The sequence below is a fragment of the Carex rostrata genome, chromosome 3, assembly GCF_964058835.1.
Source record: "Carex rostrata chromosome 3, lpCarRost1.2, whole genome shotgun sequence".
Lineage (NCBI taxonomy): Eukaryota > Viridiplantae > Streptophyta > Magnoliopsida > Poales > Cyperaceae > Carex > Carex rostrata.
The window spans coordinates 5217361-5241387 of record NC_135920.1 but is presented as its reverse complement, the minus strand read 5'-3'; the positions used below and the strand labels follow the sequence as shown (position 1 = coordinate 5241387).

At 35.4% G+C, this 24027-nt stretch overlaps 4 protein-coding genes and 1 non-coding gene across 6 annotated transcripts; 3 read left to right on the top strand and 2 right to left on the bottom strand.

Moving 5' to 3' along the window:
* The first annotated feature begins 997 nt into the window (after nucleotides 1–997).
* On the top strand, nucleotides 998–2497 carry LOC144551805 (GRAS family transcription factor). Its single transcript, XM_078299916.1, has one exon. The coding sequence runs from the start codon at nucleotides 998–1000 to the stop codon at nucleotides 2495–2497; it is 1500 nt and encodes a 499-aa protein (XP_078156042.1).
* A 2502-nt stretch (nucleotides 2498–4999) lies between these two features.
* TRNAS-GCU (transfer RNA serine (anticodon GCU)) lies at nucleotides 5000–5081 on the bottom strand. The gene has a single exon. It is a non-coding gene; the product is annotated as a tRNA-Ser (tRNA).
* Nucleotides 5082–5143: 62 nt separating this feature from the next.
* On the top strand, nucleotides 5144–7037 carry TAFII21 (TATA binding protein associated factor 21kDa subunit). 2 transcript variants are annotated; one of them, XM_078298877.1, is made up of 3 exons: nucleotides 5144–5354; nucleotides 5811–5952; nucleotides 6426–7037. In XM_078298877.1, the coding sequence occupies exons 1-3, from the start codon at nucleotides 5197–5199 to the stop codon at nucleotides 6729–6731; spliced, it is 606 nt and encodes a 201-aa protein (XP_078155003.1). In that variant the 5' UTR covers nucleotides 5144–5196; the 3' UTR covers nucleotides 6732–7037. The 2 variants fall into 2 exon arrangements, with proteins under 2 accessions (XP_078155003.1, XP_078155002.1); XM_078298876.1 differs by having other exon boundaries at nucleotides 5808–5952.
* A 419-nt stretch (nucleotides 7038–7456) lies between these two features.
* Nucleotides 7457–10329, bottom strand: LOC144551072 (putative GTP diphosphokinase RSH2, chloroplastic). The gene is made up of 4 exons (XM_078298874.1): nucleotides 9944–10329; nucleotides 8910–9172; nucleotides 8553–8708; nucleotides 7457–7832 (listed from the first exon to the last, which is right to left on the bottom strand). Exons 1-4 carry the CDS (start codon nucleotides 10250–10252, stop codon nucleotides 7682–7684), a joined length of 879 nt encoding a protein of 292 aa, XP_078155000.1. The 5' UTR covers nucleotides 10253–10329; the 3' UTR covers nucleotides 7457–7681.
* A 5251-nt stretch (nucleotides 10330–15580) lies between these two features.
* PSD (ARM repeat superfamily protein) lies at nucleotides 15581–23291 on the top strand. Its single transcript, XM_078298873.1, has 16 exons — nucleotides 15581–16378; nucleotides 16807–17857; nucleotides 17963–18058; nucleotides 18158–18247; nucleotides 18345–18449; nucleotides 18526–18585; nucleotides 18865–18927; nucleotides 19017–19112; nucleotides 19552–19716; nucleotides 19927–20100; nucleotides 20183–20248; nucleotides 21215–21313; nucleotides 21649–21795; nucleotides 21981–22201; nucleotides 22327–22374; nucleotides 23046–23291. The coding sequence occupies exons 1-14, from the start codon at nucleotides 15726–15728 to the stop codon at nucleotides 22068–22070; spliced, it is 2955 nt and encodes a 984-aa protein (XP_078154999.1). The 5' UTR covers nucleotides 15581–15725; the 3' UTR covers nucleotides 22071–22201; nucleotides 22327–22374; nucleotides 23046–23291.
* The last annotated feature ends 736 nt before the right edge of the window (nucleotides 23292–24027 follow it).

The following is a 24027-nucleotide window of genomic DNA, read 5'->3' as shown; positions in this document are numbered from 1 at the left end:
TTTACCATCTTTAGATAGGTAGAAAATCAATATTGAATCCTAAAAATAGTAAAAAAAAATCTATAATATATAGAGATTTTCTACCTATCTAAAAATAGTAAAAAATCCTAAAAAATGTAAAATTTGACATCCAGTTACAAAATGATAATATAAATCCATAGTACATAGTACATACCGATGTTTGGTATGCATAGTAAACTGATCTCACTATCATATATCTTTCTTTTGTCACTCTATATAAAGAAACAAAATTTTTGTCGGTCCGTGCGCTTGGATGAATCAATGTAATAGTGAGGTTAGCAACTAATTCGAAGGTTACCGAATGTTTGGATCATCAAGAATAGTAACTAATCGGGAATATTGTTATTGTTCGGAATAGTATTCAAACCAAATGCACACTCCGAACAGCTCAAGAACAACATTATTCTACTATTCTTGGTGATGGTTGGAATAGCAAAAAGTGGAGCTCTCGAGAATAACACTATTCTTAAAAATTCAAATGTCAATCTAAACAACATTTTTGCTAATCCGAATAACACCACATCAACACAATTTTCACACTAATCTAAAATCACTATTTTATCTCTATTCTCATCTAATAATCACAATTGTTCTATTTCTTGCATTAATTCTTGCACGATCCAAAACGTAAGAATAGAAAAATAGCGAGCTAACCCAATATTTCGAAACAACTACTTTTTCACTCAAATATGAAATAGCAATCTACTAGCAAATGTAGATGTTTTTCAACACATGAAACAAATATGGGGACAAGGATGGGAGTAGAGTATCTAAATTAAGAGAACCCTCCTTTCAACCATCCACCACCTGCCAATCCACCAATCACATTTCTAACCATTTGATACAAATAAGCCTAGCAGCCTTCCCAGAAACTCCCTTTACTCACCCCCCTCTCTCACTGTCTCTTTCTGTCTCAGTATCTCAGCTAGTTCCATTAATTTCCTCTCCTTTCTAATTTCCTCATAAAAACATAAATATGAACTTTGAGGAACTAGAATATAATTATACTACTGCCATAAATAACCCACAAAATCATTTCTCGGAATGGATAGAACAAGACTCAATCTCCATTGAACAAGACTCCATCTCCATTCTCCCCTCCTTTGTAGATGAAATAACAAACTATGATTGGTGGGACCATGATGAAACCTTTGACCACCCCCCTGCCACAATACCGGCCACACCATTACCAACTTCCATCAAAACACCTACACTTTCTCCCTCTTCTCCGTCACCGCATCCTGGACTTTCCAAAAAAAGAAAACAAAATACAAACTCTTCGGATACTTCCCGTAAAACAAGTTCTGGTAAAAAAACTACCAGCAAGTCAGCTGCAGAAAATCCTGCAAAGGATGCTAGATGGGCTGAGCAGCTTTTGAATCCATGTGCTATGGCAATTGAAACGGGTAATGTGTCACGGGCACAACACCTAGTCTACGTTCTGCAAGAACTCGCATCCATATCGGGTGACATTAATCACCGACTTTCCTATCATGGCCTAAGAATCCTAACTCGTCACCTATACTCAAACAGTGTTGCAACCATGGTAAAATTACCACCGTGTGAATCCCCTATCCAATGCTATGCCACCGCAGAGGTAAAACTATTTCGCTCCACTGTCATCAAATTTCATGAGATAAGCCCGTGGTTTGCTATCCCGAACTCTCTCACTAACTCCACAATTATAAAGATTCTTACCCGTGAAAATTCTTCATCTAGAGTATTACACATAATCGACCTTGGTGTCTCTCATGGTGTCCAATGGCCAACACTTCTAGAAGCACTCACTCACCTCCCAAAGGGAGCACCACCACTTGTACGACTCACCATTGCTAACAACGTGTTGCCTCCGGTACCTTTTTCTGTACCACCACCGAGTTACAATTTCCCTTCTCATCTATTACGTTATGCCAAGTCAATTAACCTAAATCTTCAAATCAACCAAGTTGAAAGCCTAATGCCACAGGACCTAACCCTAACACCTGGTGAGAAATTAGTCATATGTGCACAATTCCGCATCGGTAATTATAAGGATACACTTTGTTCTGTGAGAGAGCTTAATCCAGATTTGGTTATAGTAAGTGAGCTCGATGGATCCGAGAACTCTGCTAGTTCAGGGGGATTCCCTGGGAGATTTGCAGTGAATCTGGGGATGCTTTGGAGATTCTTGGATTCAACAGGTGCAGCATTTAAAGGCAGGGATTGTGCTGAGAGAAAAACTATGGAGGGAGAGGCATCACAGATTTTGGATGTCCCAGGAATCGTGGGAAGAGAGAGGTGGAGAGAGATGATGTTTGGATTAGGGTTTAGAGAAGATGGTTTTAGTGATGAGTCAATAGAGACGGCCAAGGCGTTGCTGAGGAAGTACGACGGGAACTGGGAAATGAAGGCAGAGCGAGCGGTAGCAGCTGTCAGACTGAGGTGGAAAGGGCAGCCAGTTTCATTCTGTTCTCTTTGGAAACCAATTAGGGTATGATGGCTTGAAGATTGCATGCTGTGAACATTTAAAGAACACTTCAAATGGTGCATGCTCCTGTCACTGAGAAAGTGATTTGCGTAGCAATTAATAGTTATATATATTGCTCCAGAACAAAAGTATGTATAAGTCAGTTTTATAAGTTAACAGTAATTAATTGATGGATACTCTTACTCTTTAGATGCATTTTATGTTATTTTTCTATTTATAGAAGGCTACTATCACTAAACACTTATTCTTTTTGTATCACAGTACTGGCTTTAGATTTAGCAAGCACTTCTCTGGATTGCAGTAGGCAAGCCTCTATAACCTGACAATGCTACCTATACATTATGGGCCAACCCAAATAAGATAGCAATCAGCTCAATACAAGGCCCAAACAGATAAGAATCTTGATCAGAAAAAATAAAACGAATTTAGTTGCGGCTAAACATGAGCTTGAACCATGCATGTAGTAATTATATACTTCCAGTTAATTCATATGTCAAGCGACTGACTTAAATTGACATAGTTGTGTTATAAAATTAGGCATGGATACTTTGAAGTGCTGATAACATATAGAACTAATTGAAGTAACAATTAACAAGTGTTTCTACTATTGACATGCTACACAATAATCCAAGATGCAATTCCTGGACTGATTCTCCCATAATTTTGAGGGTACATTTATCCAAAGAGAAATTATTGTATTCTGATTGAGGATACTACTGATATGATCGATTTAATATAGAAGCAAAACTTGATATATTTAGTAGTGAAATAGAGAACACTTTATGACAAAAAATTTACTTTTATTATTAATATTATCTTATTCTCTTACTTTTTTTATTTTCTATACATGTTTTTCACCTTTCAAGACCACAACATGCATCTAGAGAATTCCAACAACAACTATTATATTCATGATAATTTTAGAGATTTCCTACATTAACTAATGCATTTGACTACTAATTAATAAGTTTATTAATTTCTCTCCCAAATACCTGCGTTTTTCTCTTTTAATTTTAAATTTCTATCATCAAATTTTCTTCTTGCTTTTTTTGAATTATGGGAAAGAAGAAGACTTCCTAATTTGATGAGCTTTCTCCAAAGGGAATAGTTGGTCATGCTCTCCCCATATTATAAACTCCTATTACCAAAAAAAAAATCAGAAATTATATACAGCATTAAACATTAATCTTAATAGTAAACACTCCTTTCTAAAATCAATAATGTACATACAATCTTTAATAAAACTGTTTTAATGTATAGAATCACAGAGGTTAACAATTTTTTGCCGATCATTTCGTGTTGTTGTGAGATCCTAATATAACTATAAACCATTTCCATGCTAGATGTTTAAGGGCTATCATTTGTGTGTGTACACACTTTATACCTGTGGAAGGGGAGTCACCTGGAACTCATCTTTCATGCCAAGAGAAACTCCTTTTATAAGCTCCATTTTTTGTTCTATATTATCACTGTACATATCCTGAAAAAATAGTTAAAAAGAATGTGGCATATGTGAAAAAAATGTTTGATAACAATTGCTTCAATTGATACACATATATAATCACATTGCTTCTATTAATATTTAAAATAACAGTTAGCAATCGATGGCGTGAACTCTCAGTCTAAACTATAGTGTGTGTGCACTGTGGATACTATGAGAGCTATATATATATATATCCTACATTCCTACATAGTGGCTTATGTCAACTATTGATTTTCTAATATTTGCTTAGACTATATAAGTTACTATGAAATTATATATAAGAGTTGAAAGTTAAATATAAAGACATAAAACATGTACTTATATAAATATCATAGTGTTGATCGCTGTGTATTGAATTTGGAATGATATAGTGAGAGTCTGTAAGAGATAGAGGAGTCAAGGGTACAGAGTAATGTTAATTGAAATCATACCATACGAGTTCTTAAAAAATTCATACTATGTGTTATAAAGGTACAAGGGACCTCTAGTTCAAATATTAAACAGGCAATTAACTCACGTCTGGTAAACTTTTCATATCATAACCTGAAGTTTGGTGAGAGGTGAGAGAGGTCATATAATTTATTCCTTTTCTGAGGGATAAATATATATACATCGTTGTTGAATTTAGATAAATAAAGTTCCAAGATTTGGTATCAGGTACGTATATATTGAAGTAAAATGAGAAAGAGATGTCTGACTAGTATGTAAGAACAATTTATTCACTTACGACGCACAGATCACAGTGGTTGACTATGAATTTTGACATGAGTAGAATTTTCAGTGATATTTTGTTAAAAAAAAAAAAAAGAGACATTCACGAGATTGATATTCAGTACTTCCAGAAATTTTATTGCATGCAATCACAAACCATAGCATGCGAATGGCGTCCTGTGATCTGAGGATATTAGTACTAATTATCTAATCGGTACGGCGTCGTATTTGTTCGGGCCTATGGGCCATCTAATCCAAACTAAGATTCAATGCAACTTGGAAGTTAATAATAAAACAGCAAAAAAAGAGAAAATATACGTCGCCTGAGAGATTCGAACTCTCGCGGGGAAACCCCATGTACTTAGCAGGCACACGCCTTAACCACTCGGCCAAAGCGACGTATTGGTTACTTTGTTAAAAAACAATATAATTATATAAACATTTTTAATCCGATTTAGATCAAGGAATTCCTAATTTCGAATTTTGTGGGGCAAGAGAGAGAGAGAGAGACGAGATGGATGGCGAAGGGGCAGGAAACGCGGGAATGATGGGGTCAGCGTCGGACGAACCGAGAGACGCGCGCGTGCTTCGGGAACTCCTCCGCTCTATGGGCCTAAGCGAAGGCGAGTACGAACCTCGCGTTCTACACCAGTTACTCGAGCTCGCTTACAGGTTACCATACTTATCATCTCTTAGGTTTTGCTTAATTATGCCTTTCTATCGGAAATTGAATTCACTTTGACTGCTTCACTTGTCCTGTTAAAGACCATTCTGGGGTAAAATATGCTTAGTTTGCCTTTATTTGTTTATTATATCTTACATCCAATACTGTCTTCTTGATGATGATGCTGGGTTGATGCTTGTGAATTTAGCAGACTATGGTTTCAGATGAGGATGTAGGATAATATGTTTATGGAACTGTGGGGAAAAAAAAAAACCATTAATTTATTTGTGGGGAGTCTTGGTAGATCTCTACTCAGGTATCTGATATGGATTTCAGTTGGCATTATTTACTTTCACCTTAAAAGTTGGAAAAAAGAAACTGTTTTATTTCCAGTAAATTAGTTCCTTAAACCAGAGCTGGGGTCTCTACCAGCATTAAAAATTATTGGTTTGATCATTAAGCAGATACGTAGTGGAGATTCTATCAGATGCTCAAGTCTATGCAGAGCATGCTGGCAAATCAGCCAATGCCATTGACACTGAAGATGTTAGACTTGCGGCCCAGTCAAAAATCAACTCTTCTTTCTCTCAGCCTCCTCCTCGAGAGGTACATTTTGACTTCACTGGTACTGTGCAATATACCACCAGCATTTGCCCTTCATTTGGTTATAGGATTTTTAATCCTAACTATCTTTTATCAGCCTCAGCAAAAGAACATACCTTCGTTTGGTTATAGGATTTTTAATCCTAGCTATCTTTTATCAGCATCAACAAAAGAACACAAGAAAAGTGGTTACGTACTGTGCTAGTATTTATTTAGTCTTTGGGGTTCTCCATGGCCATTGATCTTGGTCTTTGGTACCAACCACCTCTTATAAACTGGTACATATAAGGGAAGTGGTTATTTGGTCTTTGGGGTTCTCCATGGCCATTGATCTTGATCTTTCGTACCAACCACCTCTTATAAACTGGTACATATAAGGGAAGTGGTTCTTTGAACTTTATTTAGGCTGGAAATTGTTTACTGCAGGGACCTGCTAATAATATATTTCTCTTTTCTCTTTGCACTCATCCTTTTAGATTCTATTAGAGCTGGCACGGAATAGAAATAAAATCCCTTTGCCAAAATCAATTGCACCACCTGGTTCTATACCTCTTCCGCCAGAGGAAGACACCTTAATCAGCCCAAATTACCAGCTTCTGATACCTACAAGGCAACCGGCTCATAATGAAGAGGCCGATGAAGTAAACGAAACCGGCAATGCAAACCCAAATGCTAATCCTAACCCTAGTGTATTGTCAGAGCAGGGTGGTGTTACTGAACAGCCATCTCAGCAAGTTTTGCAAAGAGTCTCTTTCCAGCTAGGCCCAGGCCAGCGCCGCTAAATGGTATGATAGCATCTGGTTGTGGATTTGACTGTAATAGTTGGGAAAATAGATGGATGATGTAGGTGGTATATTTATATTTTCATGTATTTGTTTGTATTTTTGTTCTCAAGACTCTTGGCTAAGGTATTAGTTGTGCAATTGTTCTTTCATTTTTTCTTTTTCTTTTTTCTTTTGCCTTTATTTTTTTAGCTTGATGGAAGGTGCTTTTCTTGATCTAATTTATGTGAAAATGTATTGACAAGCCACACTTTGAGATGTAGTCATTGGAATAGTTATCTAATTGTCATTTAATGAGTCTATGGAGGGAACTTTTGCATTTGACTATAAGCAAGGACCTAGCGTTGAATCTGGCAATTTAATATTATCAGCAGGCAGGCAGATATTGTAGTTGGACTTGTGTCTACTAAATAAATTTTGCAATATTTGTGGTGGTATTATATATTTTTTCTCAAGTTAAAAGTTTATAAATTCAATTACATTATGTGCAGGAAGCTATTTTTAATTGGCCTGGTCTCTACTATAAATTTTCCAACTTTTCGGTCGTATTTTATATTTTCTTCAGGTTTAAGGGCTGAAATTGTGCATATACATTTGGATTTTAGATGTACTGGTAAACTTCTATAGCTTCAGTGTATTAATCCTTTCATGAGAAACTTACTGTCCCAGAATCTTCCATATTTCTAATTAATTCAAAACCAAATCAAATTGGAGATTCAAGTACAACCCAATTTCTATTTATTTGCATACTACCAACATATTTACAACGTGAATATTTACACACGGTGAAATTCATGTACAATAAGGTAAACAAGAGAAAATCAACTTGCAATATACACCACATGACCCAATTTACAACAGGAGACCTACCAATATGTACAACAAATGAAGCAAATATTGCTTAGCAAGCCAGCATTTAATTTCAGTTTTCATGTTAATGTTTAATTAATTTATACTATCTTCATAAAGCCTTGTTCTTGTTTGTATCTCCAATGTGCAGCTAAACCAAACTCAGCTTGAGAATGCATTTCTCTTGTTCGTACCTGTATCTCCAATGGAATGTTCTCTTCTGTCATAACAACAGTGTGCAGGGACTGGTACCTGTAGAAAATTAATGCTAAATCAGTTAATACATAATGTTTGATTCAGACAAAAAATAATGTTCTCCAATTGTATATAAAACATGAAATTTAATTATATTTGTCTGCATTCATTGTGCTTGTAAGATATATACAGCTTCTATTTTTTGGTAACACACACTGAATTATTGCAATTGAGCTTAACTTAGAGCATAACACAATCAAATTGCCCCTAAAATTTTGAGTAAAGTGAACCAGCACCCAATGTTCAATGGGGTCTCATACTATAACTCTCTTAAAAAAAAAAGGCAAAGTTGTCAATGTTTTAATGGTCTAAATATCAGATAACGGATCATTAGGGCAAATCATAATTCTGTCGGAGCTTTTGTTTGCAAACTGCAACAGTTTCATTCAGTATAAACTGATGTTTAAGCTTGAAACTCTGCAGCCATATTATGGCTTCTCTTAACACAATAATTGAACTAAATAGTATTTTCTTGTTGTGTTTTTAAATAAAGTTTTATAGTGCACATGAATTGGCTCACAAACATAATGTTGCCATATAACCGGCTATCTCCCTTAAGCAACTAAAAGCCCTAATCTGATATGTACTATTACAAAAAAAAATTCAGAATTGACAGATTATGCATTTTCAGTGGCAGCAATACTCAAACCAAGTGTTACTTCCACAAAAGTTGAACATTGTTAAATCTGCAAAATTAGAAGTCTAATGTTTAAGTACCCATTAGGTTTTGGATTGGTGATGTAGTCTTTAAGCTTGACAACTCTCGGCCATAGTTCGTTAATTAACTCAAGTGCCAAGTAACAATCTTCCTTTGTCTCTAAAATTAGGCGTAGGCCATGTAGGTCGTGTATCTGATCCAATGAAAGTTTTTTCCTACAAAAATAAATCCATTGATGTTAAGAATAAAATTGCATGAAATATTTTTCTTGCTTATAATTTCATCTGCATTGTCTGAAAACCTCACAATACAAAATGGTAGTATTTAATTCCTAGTAAATTTGTATTTTATCATTTGCCATGGTATGTTCATTTTCTTCATCTTTCAATTCCGTTGTATAATAGGCAGAATAGTACCTCAACATTTTTCTGTAGATGCTAGATAAGCATTTCTGACGTCCATAAATGAAGTGATAAGCTACCATCCTCTCCTGAAGAGCTCTTTCGAGTTTCTCCCTTGCATCTATTATCACACCTTTATCGTACAACTCCAGTAACCTCAGAGATAACCTCTCATACTCCTCTGGATATATAAATTTAAAGCAGAAGTTTCCTAATTGCTCCTCAAATATTTCAAAAGAAGCCTTTTCAGATCCCTGATGCGGCTCAAGATGCGAGACCTAGCTACACATGAAACCAAGTTAAAAAATGAACATTAAAAGTTTGCAAGGCATCAAATATGCGGCAAAATCAAACAGGACTTCCAATCAAGTGGGGACATCATCAGAATTTTTTTTTTAAGAAGTTTGGAAAAACTGTAAGAAAATTCTCAGATAACAAATAATTGATTGTAAGAAGCTTATTACTTTGTAATTTACTTATTTTTTATTTTTTTCTCAACGATCTGCAGAATTGAAGTTCTTAGATTTTATAGATGTCTTGCTAGTTTCTCAATTACAGGTCCGACGAACATTCAATGATCCTTTTTAAGTCAACTAACTTTTCTACTAACTGTTTGGCAACAATAAATAGCCAAAAGTAGGATTTTTTTATTTTTATTTTTTTATATTTGATTCACTCTCATTGGAATATTATAAGTTTGAAGGTTTTAGATGTCATGGATTTTGTAAATCTTGGGATGCTGTGTCTACATATGCAATTTTTTTTTTACTTATTAAAAGAAGTCCCTTCAATCAAATTTTACAAACCCAACTTAACATCTTTACATCAGCTATAATATCCGACAGAGGTCGGATGGCCTCCGAAATCAAGTAGATTATCCGATTGAATTTTAATAAACCTCAGAAGTAATGGCAGGGAAGCATAACCCTGTTGTCATTCTTTTAGTGTACCAGAATTTTATGGAAAAATGGATGTCTAATAAATAACCAAACAAAATTCCTTTCCTGTAAATAAAAAATCAAAATATTGCTAAAACTAACGTTACTAACCTGACGAGACCGCTCGGCCTCAGAGCACAGCCTCCCAGCAAACCCGGCTCTTGACAACAGCTCCCTGGAATAAGCCGGCTTATGTCTGGGCCCTGATCGGAGCGAACCACGGGAACCAACTGTCAAATCCTTCACACGAAGCCTGGAAAGAACCCGATCATGACCCGGCCTTGACGAGTCGGGCTTCCCGCAGCAGGAAACCGAGCAGACTTCTTTGGCTTCTCTACATCGCATTTGATACAAGTTTCTGTGTGTGATGTCGAATTCGGTAGCATTGCTGGGATTGAGCACTATAGCAGCTACCGCCATTGATTTGATTTGATGGATTGTTCGGAGAGAGAGGGAGAGGGAGGGAGAGACTAGAGTAACGAAAAAGGAAAGGAAATGTGTAGATTTATTTAATGAGAAGAGAGAAGCTTGAGTTAGAGTGTTAGACGCGTGCAGGACAAGTGATCGTGACTTCACAGCTGTGAAATATACAACATTTAAAATGAGGCGGGTCGTTGATTGATGGAGCCCAAAGCTTAATAAGAGGAATCCCTCCAGATTGAATTCGTATCATTTGCATTAACTCAAAAGGGAATCTTTTGAGTTAATGAATATTGACCATCCGATTTTCTTTAAGATTCGTGCAGATTAAATCCGCACTAATATTAAAGGCCCTCCTATATCATAAGCAGGGACCGGATTGGATCCGTTTAAAATCAGACGGTTAAGATTCATTAACTCAAAAGATTCCCTTTTGATTTAATGCAGAGGATATGCATTCCTCCAGATTACCGTATATTTGTACGGTTATACCATGTGGATAACCGCCACAGGTTTTCGGACTCGATATTAACAGAATAAGAGCGTTGTGGGGTTCTAATCGCCTGAAGTAACCCAAATTTTGAGTTTAGATATAGACCGTCCGATCTGACAAAGCACGAATCTTAAAGGTTCCCCGTGCATTCTCTCTTGGGTCGGATTGGCATGGATTCTGATTGTACGGTAATTTTTAAGAGAACTCAAAATTTGGATTACTTCAGGGAATTCCGACGTGTTTGGTCTCCATGTGTGATTATTTGCCGTTTTCGGAATTGGTTGCTTGCTCGGCCTAGTTTGCGATATTTGCGGGCTTCTCGGTCTCCAGTTTAAGAAAACTGAAGATGGTAAATCTGTGTTATTTGTGTGGGGAAATTGAAAAACGGGTGGTCAATTTTTTGTTAGACAGGAGACGAGAAGCCAATTAATAATTTAATATCGCTGGCTTTTTCAGTTAAATGAATAATTTATGGTTTGCTTTTTGACCTGTTAAAACATGAATGGTTGGTTGCATTTGTTTATACCAGAAATTATGAAAAATGACGAGATTGCAATCCGATTGAGATAATTTACTTTATTTATTTTCGAAGTTGGTTAAGATAAGGTTGTTGGAATTAGTAAAACCAACATGAATAATAAATAAATTATGCAAAGTCTTTAGAAAATTGAAGCAAATGGAGAATTTTTTAAGTGTCCAACATAGTATTAAAAAATGGAGAAACCGGTTTCCTTCTAGTTACGGCTGTAATTTTTAGATGTATTTTGTGAAACCTTATTTTTTTTTTTTTACAATGTCAGCTGTTCCATCCGAACAGTAATTATTTCGCGCTTAAAATATATCAAATCAGGCGCGTCTTCAAAATTGAATACATACTCAGAGAAATTTACCTTTTAGATTTGTCCTCATTCAAACACTAAATTTACATATATTTCTATTTATATTGCATTTTTTACATTGATAAATTTAATAAATCCTATGTTAAATATCTTGATATTTTAAAACCGACAAAAACAATGTTATAAAATCCCTTAGATTTAGTTTATTCTTGTACGGCAAGCATCAAAATCGACTCTCTAATAAATGATTTGTGGATATTATAATAAGTATATATATGTTGCATTTAGTTCTGCCTTAAGTGATCATTAATGAAAAAAATCTTTGATTTGTTTACAGAATAATTATCCAAAGATATAAAGTGTGGATTTGCAAATTGGCCCTCTCGCTGTATTTGTTGTTGTATATAAAAGCTTAGAGAAAGAGATAATTTCTCGTATTGATTTTGTGTATTTAATTACAATAGCATAATATTTATTTATAAGTTTGATTATAATTAATTCTAAACAGCTTCACTAATTATCTTATACCTACTGCCATTACATTGTTAATCAACCCTACAAGATATTAGCACTAATATCTTCAATGTAATCTATATAATCCTCTATTAGAATATACAATACAGCACTACAAAATAAAAATAATGATGATACTATAATACATCATAACGATGGTGACATTGGATTATCTTTTGATGATGACATGAAAACATGGATAGACACAAACGGATAGACGCAGACAGAAGAATTATAACGCAGGAATAATAATTAATAATAATAATAATAATAATAATAATATATTTATTGAAAAAGCGAGTGAGCGGAGCTGCATTTTCTAATGCAGTTAGTGGTGTGTCAATTAACACTCAACAGAGGTCTAGAAGGCTTGAGCTTGGTTTAACCTGCTCCTGCTTGAACAATAAGCATTTGTTGATGGTATAGATTAATAGATGTGATTGAGATTTTACACGTAACAGATTATTATTATTTCATATATAGCTCTACTTTGCAGCGTCCTCTGTATTCCGTAAAGTATTTTTGCATCTTCAATTCTTCATTACATTTTTATACGGGAGACGTTTAGTGTTATCTGAAATAATATTACGATTAGGACGTAAGGGTGGAGGCAGAAATTTATTAAATGAGGATCCAATATGTGCTAATTTTTTTTTAACAAGTGATGAATCATAGAGAGAATATAAGATGGATAAATTTTTGCCTGTGTCTCAAATCGGACCCATCCAAGTTTTTTTCTCTCTCACACATGTGAGTTTTTTTTTTTTTTTTTTTATAAAATAAGTTCTAAAATATTAGAAATCCTCCAAATTATATACAAAGTCATTTTTTAAAATAATGAGGATCAATAGCATACAATTTTACAAAAATATAAGGATTAATTTTCTTGTACATGTAGCATTTTACTATAAATTATAGAGAAAAAAGTATATTTATTTCATTACTGGTTTTTGGGAAAAAAAAAAAAAGGATCAATTGACCTCTTCTATAAACATATCTCCGTCACCGTTAGGATGTCTCCATTTATTTTTCCATAGACGTGCTCTAAAAAGCTGGCATTAGATGAGAAGAAGAAAACGAGAGCGTGATCAGTCCTGACCAAAGGCGATTACTTGCTTCAAAACTGAAAACTTTGAGGAGAGCATAGAGGAAAGTGGAAGGAAGATAATGTAAACTCTGTGTGAAAATTTATAATCTTGTTCTTCTTCAAATCAGAATGTAGAAAAGATAAATTAAATTCGTTAAGTGTCTTCTATCTTTCCTTCTAGTCTCTTGCCATTGCATATGTATTTGTGAGGTATTATTGCTGGACTGAGTTTAAAAAAAAGGAGAAATTGTGAGAATGTCACTATAAAACGGTCATAATTGTGAAAATGCCATTAACAGTGTATTTTTATAATATTTTTATCAAAGAATAACTGAAAAATACTGTTTTGATATACATAATTATGTATTCCGATTATACCCTTCATACAAAAAGTAACACTCCAGTTGATATCGCCTCTTCAAATTAATTTTTGATAAAAATATTATAAGAATACACTGTTAATGTCATTTTCACAATTATGGACGTTTTATAGTGGCATTCTCACAATTTTGAAGTTTGTAGTGGCAATCTCACAATTTCAAAGTTTTGTAGTGGCAATCTCACAATTTTCCCTTAAAAAAATGATGCGCAACACTATTTTATTTACAGTAATGATTATAGAATATTAGCATGCAGAACAATTTGTGAGATTCATTCTATAAATTGATCAGTACGGTAACTGATATTATGAGGTTATTGCAACGGAGATAACACAAATCATTTCATCACAAAAAAAAATAAAAATAATAACATTTGAGTACCCTCATTGTAGTACCTCCAAAATCTCTACATCCTATTTAGAGAAATTATGTACTATCGTCCCCACTAATTATTATCCAAAAAAGATAATATATGATTCTCACTAATTATTATTCTAAAATCCCTACAACACTCTTCCTCTATGGTCCCTACTAATTATAGTCTCTCCTTTCCAAATCCTTGAACTCGTCCCCGCATCAACATTCATAAATATAAATACTTAGAAGATGAGATATTAACACTTGAAAAATAAAATATTAATACTTTGATGTGTAGCATGTTATTATAGGCCCTGCTTTTAGAGGATTGTAAATTAGCTTCAATACATCCTCTAAAAGCAGGGCCTGATTGGTTGTCCACAGTTCAACTATGTTGGCTGAAACAGGCTTGTTTTGAACAGAGCTCAGCTTTGAACAAAACTGAACGGACTGAGCATGAACAATTAGTCTTTCATTTCGAACCGATAATGAACATAGCTTTATATATTTCAATTTCAATCCAGATTGATTATGAACACGACTTTTGTTCATTAGCAGCTCTAATTAATACCACGTTTAAAGTTAGATAGTTATTAAAATATACGTCCCTGCTTCAATGTGCGTAAATTATTTTATGCCTAATTATAAAACAACATCAAATATTACACTTATAAATATATTGGAATACATTTACAACATTTTTCTTCATTTGTTCATATTTTTTTTTTATCAACTGGGACCGCGTTTGAAGTATACAATCACCAAAACTGATACCCTCTAAATATTACCCTATACATGTTTGTGAACTTTTTTTTTACATTTAATAAAAAAAATATATCAAATATTGTGCTTACAAATACTCAGTGATGCATTTCGAATATGTTGTGTGGTTCAATTTATGATTTTTATCACATAATACCGCACTTGAAGTCATACAATCACCAAAATCAAGCTCATAAATAGTGCGCTTAAAGAAAAAAGATACATCAACGTTATGCTTATAAATCTTCCGGAATGGATTTACAAAGTCATTTTAAGTTTTTATTATTTTTATAACCATCATTAAATTGGGAAGTTAAAATTGCAGATATAACACATTTTGTCAATACAGCTGCGTATAATTTTGGTCAAATATATAATGATACTAATTATATATTTGTTACTTCTGACAACCATCATCAAAAGTTGTCGAACTGTAGTTTGTAGCCACATCACACGGCGTATTCTAGTGATGGACACAGATATAATTTATTTTCTAACTTAGAGAGCGGTGTCAAAAATACCATTTCTGATGTACCTAAAAACGAATACTTACCAAAATTACAATCTAATTAAATTTGTACGAAACAATAGCACGTAAGCCTATTTAGGCTAATGAAGAGTTGTGTATTTTAGCCCAACTTGTAGTCTGCTACAATCTGTGTCGACAGAATCGATCTGATATATTAATTTGTTATGATTAATCAAACCACATGATACCCTCTATATTTTTGATCTCTTCACTCAAAAAAAATAAAATATATATTTTTTTTTGTTCTCTCTCCACCTCCAATCCGGCGCCGCCTTTGATTCTCCCCCCTCCCACGATATATAACCATAATTAAAAGAAAACAAAGGAACAAAAAAACCCGGTTCACTCACAGGAAAAATAGACTTGATCCCTGCTTCCACCGGCTCGGTCCACCTTCGCCGCATCACTGTCTAACCAGATTCCTCTCCTCCCTTACGGCTTACGGTTATTTAAACCCTTCCTCCCCCACCCCTTTCTTCTTTTCCTCTCTCTCGTCTCTACTCATCCACTGCCATGGATGAACTTGAACGGGCGATAATACTAGCGCACGACCCCTCTTCCGACCCTGCGCTCCGATCCCAAGCGCTAGCCTTCTGCACCGGAGTCCGTACTTCCGGCAACCCGTTCGACGTGGTGCACCGCTGCCTCGATCTCCTACTCCGCTCTCCACACGCTCCAGTCCTCTTCTGGTCCCTCCAGTCCCTCCATGACAGCATCGTCGCCAGTTACTCCTGCTTCCCCCCCTCTACTCTCCCTTCCCTTCGCTCCTCCCTCCTCTCCCTCTTCTCTGGCCCCCTATCATCCCCTTCTACCCCTCCCTTTCTGAAAAACAAACTCGCACAATGCATAACAGCCTTGATTCGGATCGAGTACCCGGCCATTTGGCCGACTGTTCTGATTGATCTGATCCCGAATTTGAATTTGCAACCTCCTGCAGGGCCCACTCTCAGCGACATGTTTGCTAGAGTGCTTGTGGTATTGGATGATGACTTGCTTAGCCAGGACTATCCAAGATCACCTGCTGAATTGGCTGATGCGATGCGGGTCAAGGATGCTATGCGTACCCAGTGCATATCTCAGGTTGTGCGTCACTGGTTCGATGCGACTACCTTGTATCGCATTTCATATCCATCTGTAGCTGCTGCTGTTCTTGATGCTGCCGGGAGGTGAGAATAAATTGATTATGCCCTTGAAATTGTTGCATCCTATAATTTTAGATGATATCGTCAATGTTGTTGGTAATCGGGTCATTGAGAATTTCATTGAATGAAAAATTGCTATCATAGAGGGCCGGCTTGTGCCAAAAAAAATTTTTGCATTCATTTTTTACCCCTAAGCGTTCTTTGTATTTGTCTAGGGATTAACAACTAAACCCGAAAGCCCTAGGTTACTTGTGTTCTGAAACTACTTGCCCTTCCTATTGCTTATACAGACCTGGTCATAGGGAAGTGCCAGAAACAGTACGGAAATATTATTGTTGGTTCAATCATAATTATAAGGACACTGCACAGTTTTTTTTCTTGTTCTGATCATGCTTAATTTTGTAAGTATATTTATAATGTCAGCTTTTAAATTATATGTTTATCATCAACAGGCACATTACATGGATAGATATTGGTTTGGTGGCAAATGATGCATTCCTGCCACTCCTATTTGATCTTGCTATTTCCCCGGTCACGGTCAGCGGGCTCCGATTGGCAGCCGCTGGATGTCTCCAGTCCATCATCTTGAAACGAATGGACTGGAGACCGAAAATCTCTCTCCTAAGGAGCCTTAATCTAAACCGGGTATTCTCTCTTGAGCCAGGGTTGCTCATAAAACTTGCATCTCTGGTAACCACCTATGCCTCAGAAACACTAGAATGCTACAGAAAGCTTGGTTCGTCTGACCCAGATGGTGCTTCATCTCTGGAGTTACTAGAAGCTTCACTGCCTTCAGTTTTTTATGTAACGGAGAACTGTCAGGAGGATGAGGTTGACCCCACATTTGTGTTTGATTTTTTGTCTAATTATGTATCTACTATGAAAAACCCTTCGGAGAAACAGTTGCTATACCTTGGCCAGATCCTTCGGGTCATAAGATCTCAGATGTCATATCACCAGACGTATCGTTCTAGCCTTGATGTGCTTGATAAGATTGGAAAAGAGGAGGAGGACCAGATGGCAGAGCACAGGAAGGACCTGTTCTCGATCTTTCGTGGTATCTGTCGTGTTGCCCCTGATGCAACCCAAATGTTTATAAGGAGTATGCTTATGTCGTCCCTCTCTTCTCCTGGGGAATCTGATGTGGAGGATGCTGAGGTGGCATTGACAATGTTATACCGCTATGGTGAGACATTGAGCGAAGAAGGGATAAGAAAAGGGTTTGGGCATTTGCACGAGCTGGTGCCAATGCTCCTTATGGCTAGGTTTTCGTGCCATAAGCACAGATTGGTGGCATTGGTTTATTTGGAGACCGTTACGAAGTACATGAAATTTGTGCAAGAGAATACCCAATATGTACCACATTTATTAGGGGCATTTTTGGATGAAAGGGGACTCCATCACTCAAATATATATGTTAGTAGGAGAGCTGGTTATCTTTTTATGAAAGCTGTGAAGCTGCTCAAGACCAAGCTTGTTCCTTACTTGGACTCACTTTTGCAAGTAATAATCTTTTCTCCGCATTTTACTTTGATTTTTTTTTTCTTTTGTTGGGAGAAGCTAATATTCTTCTTCTTCTTCTTTTTTTTATTCTTCTTATTTGGGTAGAGTTTACAAGATACAGTGGCAGTGTTTACTCGTTTGGATTGGGCGAATAAAGATGTCAAGTTGTCTGGCACAGAAGATGGAAGCCAAATTTTTGAGGTGGTTTTTATTTTACTTTGTTGAAGGCTAATGTAAATAGAGAAGAAAAAAAATGATTAATCCAAATCACATAGATTTTAACTCTTTGTTGATTCTTAGGCCGTTGGGTTGTTGATCGGTATGGAAGACGTGCCTGCGGAGAAGCAATCCAACTACTTGGCAGCCTTGTTAAACCCTCTTTGTCAACAGGTGAACTTTAGTTCTGCAATGACTGGCCACTTACCATTTTTATTTGTTTATTTCTTTTTATTATATCTTCTGAGTTTTTTATTATGATGTGTTACAGATGGAGCTGGTTCTTTCAGATGCCAAAGTAGAACGAATTGACGAGACATCAACAAAGGCGCTGAACCTTCAACAAATAATTGTGGCTCTCAATGCTCTCAGCAAGGTCTGTGGTGACTTTCTTGTCTCTGTTTGGTTGTGATTTTAAATTCGAGAAGTTCACTAATCACTTTATGAAACAGGGGTTCAATGAGCGTCTGGTCATGTCAAGTAGGCCAGCTATTGGGGCTATGTTTAAGCAAGTAAGTTCTTTCTTTTCCATGCTTGTTTATATACTTGTCCCCGTAGAGAACCACAGCTAGAATAGTTGATAGTGGGCATTGCTCTTGGCGTGGGAAATGCATGATTGAAATTTGGGATGTTTGCTAGTTTCCAGTGGCATAATTTTTTTTGTCCCTTGGTTTCTTGTGTTGTAGTGTTGACCAAACTTCCACTTGTTCTAATAGTGGGTTTTATTTTCCCAATGAATGCAAGATAATAATGTTAACACTGTCATTTTTCATTGTTTTTGGTTTTCTTAGACTTTGGATCTAGTTTTGCGAGTACTTTCCATCTTTCCCAATGTCAAGCCTCTTAGATCTAAGGTAAAATGGTTATTAATTCTTGCATATCTACCTTTTCTATTTGACACGTTGTGATCTCTATGTGCTAATAATTAAACTCCAAATTGCAGATAACCTCGTTTCTACATAGAATGATCGACATATTAGGGCTTTCTATTTTTCCCTGCCTGGCTATGGCTTTGAAGCAACTGCTTGTAGATAATGAGGTATACTCTCCGTTCTTATGGATTTTCACATTATTATGCAAAATCTAAACAATCATATAAATATTTGCAATATTCTAAACCAGAATATTATGCACAATCTTACAAAATATAGAATAGTTCCAGCAAAACAGCAAAGTTCACAGTTTATCCTTGCAAATTACAGGAAAGATTTTTTCTGTAACCAACAACTTCAAAAGACATTTAAATTGAGCCTCCCTTATTTTTAATTTTAATTGTACATGTGTGATGGAGGTTGAACTATTTTCATGGATTAGGAGGATATGCATGATATCTTCCATGTTTTGGAGGGTATATGGAATATTGTTTTCAGGGGAAAATGTGGTATTTTCTTTGTTTTGTAACGGCCTGAAATTGTTCTGATTTCTTCTTTTACAATTTAATTCTTTCTTGACTTTCTGAGGAACATGATTTCTTTTAGGTGAAAGACATGGTGGATTTTCTTCTATTAGTAAACCAAATGATAAGCAAGTTCAAAACTTCAGTAGGCAGCATATTAGAGGAGGTATACCCGGACATAGCAAGCAGAGCGTTCTTAATTCTCTCGCAAGATGCTTTCCAGGCATGTCCTGGTGGAACTACTGAGGTAAAGCTTCTCATATTGCTGCTGGATTTTTTTTTTTTTTTTGGTAAATCAAATCTTGATTATTTTTATTATAATGCATTGATAAAAATGACAGTTATATCGACAACAAACTTGTACCAGAGCTTTCTGGCTAGTCTTAGTTGGTAGATCCTAAATATTCTGTTGTTTATTGAAACGCTTGTTGTTTGTTTTGCATTGATTTTCTTGCAGGAGTTGCGTGAGTTGCAAGAGCTACAGAAGTTGTTATACACATTTCTACATGTTATGGCTTCTAATGACCTGTCATATGTTTTCATTGCTCCGAATTGTAGACAGCACTTGGATTCTGTAATGCAGCTTTTACTTTACACCTCTTGTAGTCACAAGGATATGCAACTTAGAAAGGTAAATATGCAATGTGTGTGTGTGTAATTCTCTTCTCTTATTGAAGGTCATATGCATATCTTTATGGATAATCTTTTTGCAGGCATGCGTGCAGATATTTATCAAACTTATAAAAGACTGGTGTGGTAACCCCAGCAGTGAAGACAAGGTACCTAGTAAATCATTTTTAATTGTAAAGTTTCGATTATGGTTCTGGAACTACCACATCAATATTTAACCAGATTTGATCCCTGAACTGTCATTTATACCAAATTAGTCCTTTAAATCAATATTCCAACAAAAGTTCAATGCCAGTTCCTCTGTTGGTTTTAGTCCTGAACAGTATAAAACATGGTTTGATCCCCTCCATCAAAACTTCAATTGAAACGAGCCAAAAGAAAACCAAAGGGGAAAAAAGTGTCTTTAGTTGGCAGTTCAAACTCTCTTTTTCTTTCTCTGTCCGCTTGTCTGTGCCCATGTCTTGTTCAACTGATCTACTGCATCCCACCTTCCTGAGGTATTCTTTGAGCTGGTCACTAATGGAATTTACTAGCGTCTCATATGGGCTGCTATATCATTACCTCTAACCGATGCCTGGTAATGGAACTGGATATTTTGTCACATTAATTGCTTCTGAATGTAGGCTGTCAACTTTGATGATTGTTGCTTTAGTATTATTGTTCCAAATAAATATCTATCTCCTATGATTGCCAATTTTATCAAAGTCAGTATGTTTCTTGGGAATTGGGACTGTAACTTGAGGTTTTGAATTTTGGGCTGGAGTTTTGGAGAGTTCAATGGTTAGTTGAGATGGATGATGAGTTGCAAAGGTGGAAAAGATAGTTTTGATTGGCAGATTTGTGTGGTAGTAATGGTCATAGTACCGAAAATGGTGAGAATTAAAGCACATTTGGTGCCGCTTTGAAACTATTAACTGAAGGCCAGCATAGACTTCTGTTAGAAGTTGGAGGACTAATTTGGTTCACATGGAAATTCAGTCCTCAGTAATCAATTTGGTTCTTTTGATGAAGTTTAAGGACCATATCCTGAAATTATCCTTTTTATTTTATGTCTTCTACCTTCCATCTTTTGTTTAGATTTTTGAGTTCCAACTAATACTACTATGCTGTCTCAGCTGCCTGGTTTCCGGAGTTTTGTCATTGATAAGTTTGCGCCAAATTGCTGCTTGTACAGTGTTCTCGACAAGTCATTTGATTTCCGTGATGCAAACACGGTAATTAACGTTTTTACTATTTTATTTTAAATATCTTGTAAATTGCAGCAAATACGGCAGTTGTATGTGCGCAACATTTCTTCCGGTTTTGGAAATATCTTTGAATTTTGAGTGTTTGGTGCAAAGACCAAGACCATAGGGTATTATTTTTTTGTGCTTGCTGCTATTATAGTCAATTGTTGGTTTGTTGTTGCGAAAGCTTGTTGCATTTTTATGATGATTTTCATTAGATTTTTTTTAGATGATATCTTCTTATCCATACTGCCTTGTTTTCTCTCTATCTTGATATATAAATAAAGCACACTAATGTGCCCCGCTCTGCTTTCTCCATGCAGCTTCTTTTGTTTAGTGAAATTATGACAGCTCAAAAGGTCATGTATGAGAAATTCAGAGACGAATTTGTTATTAACTTTGTATCCAAGAATCTTTCAACAGTTCACTGCCCTCAAGATATGGCCGAACAGTACTATCAGAAGTTGCAAGTACGGACTCTTATGCTCCTTTCGTTTTTTCTTTAAAGGATTAATTGAGAATTGAAAACCAAATATATGCAATCCTTAGTTGAAATTGCATTTTCCAATATAATGAATAATTATGTGGGATTACTCTTATTTGTCTTTTTGTATTTTAATTATCATATAATTTCATTATTCTTTTGTTTTATCAGGACAATGATTTGAAGGCTCTGAGGTCCTTTTACCAGTCTTTAATTGAGAATTTGAGACATAAACAAAATGGGAGCCTTGTATTCAGATAGCAGCATGGAGCAGCTGTTTTTGTAGCTCTTTTAGTAATGTACTAAAGGATGAATGTTAAATTTATTTAGCATTTTTCATCAGCCCAAATCACTTTTTTCTCTCCACAGTTGGGATATCAAATACAATTCAGGTACATGAGCATTGTTACAAACTCTTCATGTGCCCTCTAACATAAATGTAGTGCCTTTCTAAAAAAAAAATGCAGTACTTCATAATTGTCTAACTGCTTGTTTAATTGTTTGTGCTTTCATGCAGATTCAAGTTATATTTTGTAAATAGAGTATGTTCGATGAGATGATTAAGGTATTGAGCTTATAATTTTTATGGCCCCTCAATAATTACTCCATACATAATACACTATGTCAATCGTCACATGCTATGTTTGAAATGGTTGAGATATTAACACCAAACTTCTTTGACAACCATGACATTTTACATCGAATCTTGATAAATTTGAAGTTAAAATTGAAGATGTCTTCAGTGCTTTCATTTTCTAGATAGATAGGTTGTGTATCGGATTTGGCAAGATTTGAACATCATTTGGTTATTTGTGCAAGGATTGGAATGTTTAGTGTTTTAATATTAATTACAAAGACGGTGATGGGCCTCACCTCTCTACGGAGAGATGCAGGTTCAATTATTGCAAGAGGCATCTAAGAAAAATTAGATGCCGTGGTTTAAGGGAGCCCTTAGTTCAAAAGAAACGATATTAATTGCTTTTGTGGATGGCCAAATGATTGCAAATCTTGCAAGTTTGATATTATGTTAAATGTTAGGTGCACATCTGCAATTTTAATTTTCCTATTTTTAAGAATAGTGGCAAATGGGTATGATGGTTGTAAACTATGTTGGGTGTTAATATATCCTTCCTGTGAATGGTTAAATGATATTTGTTTGTTCATTCAACTTCGTTTCTCAAATGATATTTGTTTGTTCATTCAACTTCGCTTCTCACTGCTATGACTTTTCTGCAGATGTACATGGCGGCAATTTTTTGTTCGAAATACATGCAGCCTTTGTAACCTAAGTGCGTGTTCGTGTAAAATTTTGGGATTTGGAAAAATGGTGTTGAGTTGTATTTCTGATAATTATATCCATCTCTTTTTCTCTAATTTTTTGGTGGAGTTACTTTGTTTTGCGGATGGTTATATAATAAGTTGTGAGTTATCCTTCAAGATCAGAGGATAGTCAGGAGCAATGAAATTTTGTTTCTCCATGTGCAAGGAGACGAAGTTTAAAAGTCTATCAGTGTTGTCTCCGGTGCTTCTTTGCAATTGTTGTTCTTGTTGTTGGTAAAAGTTTAAACAAACCAGGTAGTGTTACATGCTGCACCGAGCTATCCTCAGTTTAATTTTAATTTGTAATTTTATTAAGAGAAATTTAGATATATACCCATCATAACTTGTTCAATTAGATATTTCCCCATCAAAACTTTAATATTAGTTATTTCCCCATCTAAACTCCCTTAAATTATTAATATCCCCATTTCTTACTTTAATTACTTAAAAATTAAAGCCAATATTACTAAACAATTAAAAGGACAAGATTGCCCTTCAAACAATGTACTCTCTCTCTCTCCCTCTCCCTCCCTCGTTTCTTAATGTGAAAATTGATTCTCTTCTCCAAGAAAACAATGAGCCAATGACAAGAAAAATATTCTGATTTTAGAAGTTTACTCAATGACTGGAAGAACCGTAAAACATTACCTATTGAGGAGAGAAATAAAGAATTACATAGTTTCCTTGAGACTACCGGGGCAATGCATCTGTTGACCCAAAACACACATGTATGTAGAAAAACAAGATGTTTGATGGAAGAGGAAGAATAAGCTATTCTCATTTTTAGATAGACTAAAATAATACAATTTGCAATGTACCGTTTCTAACTGTAACCATGAGTATCGGTGCTAAAATTTCAAAAAGATCGCATTGCTATTATATTTCAGATTTTGCTTCT